Raw genomic sequence first — 10,986 nt, 5'->3', positions numbered from 1 at the left:
TGGTTAATAATGTAATAAATACGTAAGAGGGAAAACGGATGCCAGGTTTAGTGGAGCGATCGCTTTGCGAGTTATGTGGATCTCTGATCACTAGGCTGTACAACTGAAACTGGTATATTGTATGCCAACTATAATTGAAATAAACTCATAGAATTGTACAATGTAAATACGAGCAACTAATTGTCTATTATATTTCAATAAAGCTGGGAAAAATAAATAGTAAAATAAAAGTGACTTTCAGAACTGGGATATGCACCAGATTCCTGTTTATGTTTTTAATCGGCTGTATAATTTGTCACACAGCAATGAGCAATTTTCATTGTAACTGTGCTTGCCATCGTTAGGCACTGAGTGCTGACCACCTGCCAGGCGCTGCACTAGATACCACACATAATGTCACCTACCCTTGGCGGAGACTCACAGCACCATTTTAGGGACAGATTCTTCACCTACAAGGCCAACTCTAATCCATAATGAGAGGTTCTCGTTACCAATACCTATTGCTCCACGCTAGGTGCTTGATTAGGCGCCTTACCGATGTCATCCCATTTACTCTTCCCAACGACCCCTCAGATACTATCACAATCCCCCTGTGACAAAACAGGAAAAAGAGCTGCAAAGGGCACTTGTGTGCTCCGCTGGCCGGTGTCTGGGCCGCGACCGGAGTCCTGGTCTAACCCCAAGGCCCCGCCGGCCCCACCTTCAGCTCGCCACCACTCCTAAGTCACCACGATGTCTATCCTCCCCTGTGGCAGGCACGGGGCCTACTCCCCCTGTGGAATGGGGCCCTACCGGCTGGGAGGCGGTTCTCTGGTCAGCTCTAGGGCTCACATCTTTGGTGAAGCCTTCTAACCACTAAGTCTAAACTTTCTCACCTTTAATGACGGTGCTGAGCTGGGTAAGACAGTGAGCCTAAATTCAGGCCAGTGGGACCTAGCTTGGCTATAATTTAAATGAGAAAAAAAAAAGCACGAGGATTTTGCCTGGCTTTCTTATTTCTGAATATCATATAAAAAAGGTCGAACTCAAATCCTCTCTCCCTCAGGGAGCTACTCGCCTCTCCCGTCCAAGTATCAGAACTTCACACCGCCTTCCCAGGAACCTCAACTTGACGTTCCTCTAACGGAGCATCCTCACACCAGGCTGCTGCTTCCCTTCATTCGACAAGGGCCCTACAGACTAGTGCTGTGCTCGGAGTGCAGGAAAAACACCTTACTGAACAAGAGCATTACCATTCCCGCCCCCTGAAGACTTCGGTCTGTAGAAAGAACTAGGTATGTAGCACATAAGGGCACACACGAGTCTTTCTAGTGAGTTCTGAATTATGCTGGGAAGGAAGACTGCAAAGCACACCCACGGACGGGATCGAGCTGTGAGCATTGGGAGGATGGTGACAAACTTCTCTGAAGGAACATTTCAACAGGACCTCAAAGCTCTGAAGGCACTGACCGGGAGCAGGAGGAGAAAGTGGCTGGGACAGAAGGAACGGCGTGTGGAAAGGATCAGAGACAGGACCGCGCGCAACTCGTCTGAGAAACCGAAAGGCCCTATGACCTAGAGCAAAGTGAATGGGAGTGCCAGAGGAGCAGGCAGCCACCAACTACCATGTGCCCTGAGTGCCAGAGGAGCAGGCAGCCACCGACTACCATGTGCCCTGAGTGCCAGAGGAGCAGGCAGCCACCGACTACCATGTGCCCTTCGTCCTGAAGAAAAAGTGAAGCCAGGGAGGGCATTAAGCAGGGGAGGGACATGCGTAAACGCACCTTTCTCTTCAAAGTATTTACCACATCACCTGACACGAGCAGACAGGCACACAGATATAAACAATTTTCTTGACTTTTTCATACACAAGGCTTCTCGACTATTCCATCTTACAGTCAACCTAAACAGCTGTTCTGTCTATACTATTCAACAAACAAGACAAGTTCACCTGCCGAGAGTCAACAGAGGAAAAAGAATTGTTCACTTGAGATGAAAACTGCCTTTAGGAATTATGAAATCCTTAAAAATGGCAAGTGAATATAAGAAAGAAAACACTACCGAAAATCAAAGATGCAATTAAAGATACACACACAAATAAAGTTTGTTTCATGAAAAATATAACTTTCTTCTAATTAAAAACTACATAAACTGGAAAAATTTAAATGGGTCTAAAAAAATTTGGAAGAAAAAAAATCAAAGCTATTTTTAATTTCATAGTTGTCTTTACCAAGGAGAACATAATTGGTGACTGTGGCTGAATACCGGGGCCAGCATGAAATTTACTGGAATGTGGGCCTAAAGTCCTGTATCCCAAACACAAACGCCACGTACGGTTTCAGAAAAGAAGTGTCTCAGCATATAATTAAATGCAACATGTACAAAATACAGGGAACGTACAAAAGTAGTTAAAGTATGGAAACTGCATTACTTTAGATCTCGATCATGGGACTATAAGTCCCCCAAAACCAAAGGTAAATTTTTATTATAGACGTTTTTCAAAGTCAAGAGTCCTCCAGACTCCCTGTGAAAGTGGTGAATTAAAATAACAATTAGTAACACAGTTAACTTAACAATATTTAGAAAAATCTTTAAATGGTTCATAATCAAGGCTATAACTAAATACAATAAAAGCAAAGCCTTTTGGGGAAAAAAAAAGGTTTTAGGCAAACATGGAACAAAATGGTTTGATAAATGAGGGAAAGAAGAATGCTCCATGTAATACTAGAAGTGTGAAAGCAGAAGAAAGAAACGTTGTAAGATTAAAGTTAGTTAAAGGACTGACAACATGGGTAGAAACCGGAAGGACAAGAGATTTAAGCAGAGATTTTCCAGTGACAGTTTTCTTTGTGTTTATCCTTCTTGGGGCTCATTGAACTTTTTGAACCTATGGGTTTACAGAGTTCATCAAATTTGAAACAGTCACAGTCATTATTTCTTAAAATGTTTCTCAGTTTCCCCCCTTTCTTTCCTCTTTGCGGAGGTCCAATTACACACATGCTATTTGGTTTTATCCCATGTGTCACTGATGTCGTTTATATTTCTGTCTGGTCTGTGTATTCTTGTACTATACTTTTCATAGTTTTACTGCTATTTCCACAAGTTCCATCATTCTTTCCTACAGTGTCCTATCTGTGGATGGCCCCATCCAGTGCATTGGTCATTCAGACTGTACTTCTCATCTGCAGTACTTCCGTTTGCGTCCTTTTCTATATCTTTTATTTTTCTCCAATATACATGTTTCGCATAATTGTAACTATTTTAACAATTCTCATACTTCCATCATTTTCTGACATTTCTGGGATTGTTTCTACTGACTGATTTTTCTCCCGGTTGTGGGGTCATCTCTTCCTGCTTATTGGCATGTCTAGCAATTTTTTATTAGATGTTGGACATTGTGGTTTATTTGCTGAGTATCTGGATTTCACCATTTTCTTTTAAAGAGTACTGGACTTTGTCTTTTTGTAGGCTGTTAAATTATTTCCAATTCCATTTTATCCTTTCGAGACTTGTTTCCAAGCTTGGTTAGGGCAATCTCAAGCATGCCTTTACTCTAGGAACAGCTGAGCCCACTACTCAGATGTGAACCTTCCACTTATCGAATGCCCCAAGTGGACACCACAACAAAGACTCTGCACTTTGACCAATGGGGGCTCAAATGCCTCTGAGCCCCATGTGAGCTCTGGGGACCTTCCAGCTCACAGCTCCCCACTGGCTCTTTGCTTAACCTTGTGGGATTTCTATCCTATGCAAGTGCATCCTGAATTCAAAGACTCAAGGAAACCTTAGGAAGATTTCTGGCTCTTTTTCTACATCACGCCTTCCTCTGCAGAACTCTGCCCTCAACTTCCAAACTGCCTCAGCCTCCCTGAACTCCAATCTGCCTCCTCGATTCAGCAAGACCACTCTTGTTTGCCTGGGATTCTCCTCCCTGTGCCACCGTCTGGAAAAGGCTTCCAGGCAGAAAGCCAGGGTAATCACGGAGCTCATGTCATTTATGTACCTTGTCTCAGGGATGACAACCATGTTCGGCCCACTGTTCAATGTCTGAAAACAGTTGTTCTATATTTAAGGTTATTCCAAATATCATGGGAGTAGCTTATTATATACCACTAAAAAAGCAGTATATTTATAATTTTCCTATCTAAAAAATTATTCTGTGGATTTTTTATTGTTACAGTGAAATGATACACTAGCTATTCCACCATATATAGGATACTTGACTTTCAAAGTGACTAACTCCACAATATAGCTAAGTATTTTATAATAGGATATCGCAGTTCCTTTAGAAACAAAGGAAAGGGCAATTTTTGTCTAAAAATAAAGATAAATACAAAAAGGCAAACGTCAACTCATTTTAATGGTTACAATATTTACAGATAGTCAAATGCAACTCATTTATTTTATAGCAACTTAACCTCTCTAAGCTGCTCCAACTTCTACGTAAGACCCGAAAGATTCTTTGTGGATCAAATTTTTAAGGAAAAATCGAAAAGATCTAAAACTTAGGATTTTAATGAATAAAGCTGATACTACTTAAATATCCAAATATATCAAAAATGACATACTTGTCAACTACAGTTAGTACCAGGAGATTAAACAAATCACGTTTCTGGCAATTCCTCATGTGCTTGTCAAAAAAACTATATATAGTTCTATTCCTCTAATCTCTACTGCTGAGGAGGGAAAAATCATTAACATAAGCAAAATGCCACTAAATTTTTCTGGCTTGGTTGGAAAATTCTAATACATTAATTCTAATACATCTAAATAAAAATTCTAATACATTAATTAAGACAAGAAGCCACTATCTGAAAACTTATGTTTAATTATACAAATGTATCCCTCCTCTACAAGAATAATTTTAACTATATTGAATCTAAACATTTCTTTATAGCTTAATACTACGTTGGTTAATCACTAATATTTTTGCTGATTTTTCCCAATATATGATTCTTCTTTCAATGCATACAGAACCTTTAATAAAGCCAACATACTCCCATGATATAACTCATTACTGAAAACTTTTATTAAGAGATAAAATAGGGAACTGAGGTATTTCATAAAATACTGAGAAAGTGTTAGACACAGTTGGAAAATTCTTTTTAGAGACATCGATTTACCATTCAAACTGAAGCTGAATTAGTTACTTTAAACCATTCCTGCAAAAAAGCTACTATGCGCTAAACACTATTCTAGGCACAGGCATAATAAAGGGTTAAAAGATAAAAGCAACCAAAACAATCTGGAAAAGAATAAAGTTGGAGGACTGACCTTCCAAATTTACTTGCTTCCAATTACCACAGAGCAACAGTGATCAAGACAGTGTGGCCAAGGTATGTGGCAGATACACAGTCAATGAAACAGAATTGAGAGTCCAGTTATAAACCTGTGTGGCCAACTGATTTTCAACAAGGGTGTCAAGGCCATTCAATGGGGAAGGAAGTCTCAACAAATGGTGCTGGGGTAACCACATCGCCAGGTGCAAAAGAAAGAAGCTGGACCCTAATTCACAACATATACAAAAGTTAACTCAAAATGAATCACAGACCTAAATTAAGAGCTAAAAGTGTAAAACTCTTAGAAGAAAATGGGTAAATCTGTAGGACCTGAGATTCAGCAATGGACTCTTAGATATGACTCAAAAGCATAAGTAACAAATAACAGACAAATTGCACTTCATCAAAATTAAAAACTTGGATGCATCAAAGGACACTATCAAAAAAGTTAAAAAGACAACCCACAGAATAAGAGAAAATATTTGCAAATCACATATCCAGTTAGGGACTTGTATCAAAAATATACAAAGAACTCTTACAATTCAATAAAAAAATTTTTTTTTAAATTAAAAAAGACAAATAACCCAATTAAAAATGGAAAAAAAATCTGAATAGCTACTTATCCAAAGAGGACACACAAATGGCCAAAAAGCACCTGAAAAGATGCTCACCATCATTAAGAAAATGCAAACCAAAACCATGAGATAGCACTTGACACCCATTAGGATGCTTATAATCAAAAAGTCAGAAAATAAGCAGTGCAGAACTCACACCTCTCACACAATGCTGGTAGAAATGTGAAATGGTGCAGCCACGTTGAAAAACAAATGATCTAGAAATTACACTCTTAGGTATATATCCAAGAAAATGACAACATATGTCCACACAAACACCTGAACACAAATGTTCACAGCAGCATTACTCATAATGCCAAGTGGTAGAAACAACCCAATGCCTATCAAGTGAGGAACAGATAAACAAAATGTATGTAGAATTACCCATTAAATGTAATATCATTCAGCCATATAAAGGACTAAAGTTCTGACACCTGGTACAATATGAATGAATCTTGAAAACACTGTGCTAATTTAAAAGTCAGTCACAAAAGATCACACATGATATGGTTCAATTTATATTAAATGTTCAGAATAGGCAAATACATGGAAAGCACAAGTAGATTAGTGGTTGCTTAGGATTGGGGGGGATGGGTGTTGAGGGGCAATAGCCAAAAGGTACAGGATTTCCTTTTCGTGTGACTAAAATGTTCTGAAATTGACTGTGGTGGCAGCTGCACACGTCTGGGAGTATACTAAAACAATTGATCTGCGCACTCCAAAGGGGTGAATTGTATGGTATATAAATTATAACTCAATAAAGTTATTTTTCCTCTCTTTTTTTTTTGAGGGGACAACACAATATAAACTGAGACTCTTTTAATGTACAGAAAGCTATTAAAAAGAAAAAAAAAAGAGGTAAGCTCCATACTCATATAGTTCTCTTCTCCCGCAATATAAATTCTGACTCCAGTTAGAGTACTTTCTGATACCCTAGAGACGCAATACTTTCGGTAGTCCAGAATTCAAGTATGTATACTTTAAGGTTAGTTTATTTCCACTAGAGCAGTCCTCAAAAAAAAAAGTAACTTATTCTTATTTCAAATTAAAGAAAGATATTTCAAATTAAAAAATTAATTTGAAAAAGCACTAGCAAAGGAGCAGAATTTGAAAGGAAGGCAACCCTCTATCAAACGAGGGGAACTTTACGGCAGGATCTGCAGCAGCGCCCAGGGATGCGAACAGGCTTGGAAGCCTGCATGAGAAGCCACAGAGGGGGCTCTCCTTTGTCTTTCATCAGTTTACTAACTCTCAGAAAATACGAGCAAACAGAATACAAACGAAGAAGGGCCAAGCACCAGTAAGCTTAATGAAGCTGTGTCAGTTACTGATGGTTCATTAGAGTAACTCATTAATTCCATCAACAGATATTTATTCAGCACCTACTAAGTGCATGGCTACTAGAACAAGATTTACAGTGATGTATAACTATAAAAACCCACATAATAAGCTCTTTAATGGCTTACAGTATTATGTAAGCTATGGTGCTTTCTGGCATTTTCCCAGAAAATAGATCTGAAATTATTTTCCCTCAATTTCATGTGTTGGAGTTTCTAGCTTTAAAGAAATGGTAGAAAATTTAAAAGAAAAGCTATAGCTATGTGAATGTTTAAAACTTCAATATATATAAAAAATAAACCAAATTAAAATTTAAACTAGAGAAAAACACTGTTCTTAATTTATAAAAGGCTCATTAAAACTGGCAAGAAAAAAACCAAGATACCGACAGGAAAATAAGCAAGGAATACAAAAAGATAATTCACAAAATAAATTTAAATAGCAATAATACATGAAAATGGTCCCACCTATGCTAGCAACCAGACACTCAAATCAAAACTAGACAACCCTTTCTGGCTTTGAAATTAGCAAAGACTTTTTGCAATACTCAAAACTACAAAGAGAATATATAAGAAGGTAAACACTATTTGTGGCCTATATGTTTGTCCAATCTTTCCAGTGAGAAATGTTTAACAACAGATATTAAAACTCTTAAAAAATGTTCAAACTCCTGTTGAATTCTACATTCAGGAAATGATTTTGCAAGAGCAGCCAGAGGAGCAGACGGAGTTGTGTACAATCTAGAATAGTAAGAAACTGGGAATAACTTAAATGATTTGCTACGGTATGAGATGAAATATGATGGAGCCATTTACAAATGTTTTTAAATGTTTACTCACATGGCAAAAGCTCACAATTTGTTCAGATAATATATCATGCCCACCTCAATCTGAAGGGACCTCTTCCCACCCTGTATAATTTACTTGACTATTAATCATTCTTGTGATAACTCTTATTGTTATAGCGAACTATTATCTAAATCTTTCGCCACCTCCGTTCACATTTATGCCTAAGGCAATAGCACATAAAACAGAGAACCACAGACTCTGAAGTGTAACAAACATAGATGAGTTCTGGCTCCAGGTATTCTGAACTAATACATCTCTTAATTCACTTTCCTCATCTGAAGAATGTACATCAATTTTACAAGTTCACTGTAACCAGTATATAAAACATGTTATACCACCTGAAGGATGGCACACAGGTAGACGACATATGTAAATTTATTACCATTTCTGCACCAGACCATGAATTATGATGTTTCCGTTACCTTATCGCTTCTCCTTAACTAGATTATAAATTCTTTGAAGGCATGTTTATTATGCTTATAGATAATAAAAATTATTATCTGCCTGGGAGAGTATTCACAAGAAAAGTGCCATTTGAAATGATTCCGATAGAAAAGAGAGAAAAGGGTAGTTGACAAACAGGACCCAATCTACGCAAAATCGAGAAGGTGAGAGAGGACACAGCGTGCTCACGAACTGGGAAGGTGTTGAGTGTGGATGGAGACTTAAATTCTAAGAGGCAAGGGGTTCGGCAGGTCTACCTGGCGTGGACCTCAAGCTTAAAGGAACCTCAAAACTGGCTCCTGTTGAGTGGTAAATCTGTGTTCGGATGCAGTATAAGATCTCTTTACAAATGTGACTTTAAGTGAAACTCACGGCCCCCTTAATTCCAGCTAAATCTGAGGGTGTGGAGATCTACTAAGAAAGCTCCCTGGACCTAACCAACTGTCTCAGAGGGAGGGCCTGGTCACCAAGCAGAGCCCACGTCTTATTTATCCGCCACTGGAGCCCCAGGGCCTTGGCTTAGCACTGCCTGGCACGTGGTACGTGCTTAATAGGAGAGTGAGCGCAAAGGAAATGAATTAATGGTACAGGAGGCTTAATGGGTGAATGAGATGAAGCAGTAAGCCACTACTGACCACCAGTCAGGACATCTAAGGTTGAGTTTTCAAATTTCACTCACACAGGATAATGAGTCTTCCTTTTTAATGATCATTTCTCAATACGCACATATTCCTCAGTTTTCTATTAAATTACACCTAGATATTCAGAGAGTCAAGTAAAACTCTAAGGGCTTCTTTTACAAAGCATAAGCGCAGTTCTGGATTGAAACATCATGGCGAATGTTTCTGATGTTTCCAGAAGTATCTTGCCCTGATTTACTTCTGATGTCCTGCTTCTTCAGATAAGTGAGCTGGGAAACACAGAACTGTATAAAGAGAGCGACAAAAATCTCACCACTACTCAAAACAGCTGTTAATCACACACATATACACATATACACATGCACACATGCACACATGCACACACATACGGCAGGGAAAGAAGGTATTTTTTTTTTTTTTTTTGAGGACTGCTCTATAGGGAAAAAATTTAAATGCATATTACTGTTTTAGAGAAAAATAAATTACCTAAGGTACTCACATATTCCAACGCCAATTTTACTCACAAACTAATCCTAAATTTTAAACTCATCTTTATAATTCTTGTGTCTTAAGGATAAACCACTATGAGAAACCTTGAGAGACAAGGATAAGATGCATTCTTATTCTTGCTGTTTTCAAGGAAAGACTATTTGGATCCTAACCTTGCCTAGTTTCTTAAAAATGCCTTCTGGTCATTTAGCATTACAAGTACTGTGGTTGTTCTGACTCAATCTCAAGAGACAAGGGACAAAGTACAATGCTATCTTTTTTTATTTGGCAGAGCCATGTTTTTTAAAAGTGAGGATCACAACCCATTTAAGGGTAATTCAATCAATTTAATGGATCACAATGAGCAATTTTTTTAATAGAGCAGAACAAGAATTATCAGATTACTACATATTGCAAGGTCAAACACTGTTTCATAAATTTTTATTTGTTATGCAGCACACATACTGTTGTAAAATATATTTCTTATTGCAGATCACAAAACGGTCAGTTTCAATATCACTACCACAGCGGAGAAACTGCAATCTTATGCCTGCTTCAGCTAAAGACTGAGCACAGCAAAGAACAGGCTGTCTAAACAGGTTTGAGCATTGGCTCCTCTTTATTTGTAAACTCGAAATAAAGTTTTATAAGGAAAAGAAGTTGTGTACAGTGGGAGTTTGGGGGAGATTTCAGGGTGGTTTTTTTTGGCATTTATTTTTCCGAAAATGAATCTTCCATCACTGCTCTACCCTGTCGGCCTAATTAATCCAGAAAACACAGCATCCCGCAGCTGGTCGTGTGGGCCTGCGCAGACGCTGGGCTACGGAGTCAGGTGGCCGAAGCACCTTCAGCTCTGGACCAGAACCAGGGAAGCGCAGCGTGACACAGAAAAAGGGAAGCAAGAACCTGGAGACCTGAATCCTGGGCTCTGACCCTGGGGGCGCTGCAGCGTCTGCAGGCCAGTTCTGTCATCTTTAAAATAAAAGGCGGAGCCCAGAGCATCTCTCAGTTCCCCTCCAGCTCTGAAGCCTCCTAGGTCTGTGAGCCATGGCCCAGCAGTGAGACTAAATGAAAGTTAAGAGTGCTACCGCCCATAAGACTGTATTGGTAAGTGCTTAATTCTTTATCAGAGTAAGAACTAAATACACATTCAAAGAATTAATGCTAAATATTTTATGAGAAAATCAAGTTATACCTGCATGTTAATGTTCCTTAGGATTTTAATGGCACAATAAAAAAAAAATGCATGTATTAAATTTTCTTTCAAAATACTTCCACTGAAAAATTACAAAGGTTGATAATTTCCACGATTTTACATGATAAACTAGCTGTCCTCTAATGAGCATTCAGAACA

The 10,986-nt window shown here is 38.5% G+C and overlaps 1 protein-coding gene across 1 annotated transcript in view; it reads right to left on the bottom strand.

Annotated features, from left to right (window-relative positions):
* MAP3K4 (mitogen-activated protein kinase kinase kinase 4) overlaps positions 1 to 4,005 on the bottom strand; it is a 75,420-nt gene extending 71,415 nt beyond the window's left edge. The window contains exon 1 of the mRNA XM_025049057.1: positions 3,983 to 4,005. Within this exon, the coding sequence (XP_024904825.1) occupies positions 3,983 to 4,005 (23 nt within the window). The remainder of the gene's footprint in view (positions 1 to 3,982) is intronic.
* Positions 4,006 to 10,986: the final 6,981 nt, after the last annotated feature.

The sequence above is a fragment of the Pteropus alecto genome, unplaced genomic scaffold (genome assembly GCF_000325575.1).
Source record: "Pteropus alecto unplaced genomic scaffold, ASM32557v1 scaffold195, whole genome shotgun sequence".
Lineage (NCBI taxonomy): Eukaryota > Metazoa > Chordata > Mammalia > Chiroptera > Pteropodidae > Pteropus > Pteropus alecto.
The sequence above is the reverse complement of the archived record's forward strand: the minus strand, read 5'-3'. Positions and strand labels throughout refer to the sequence as shown.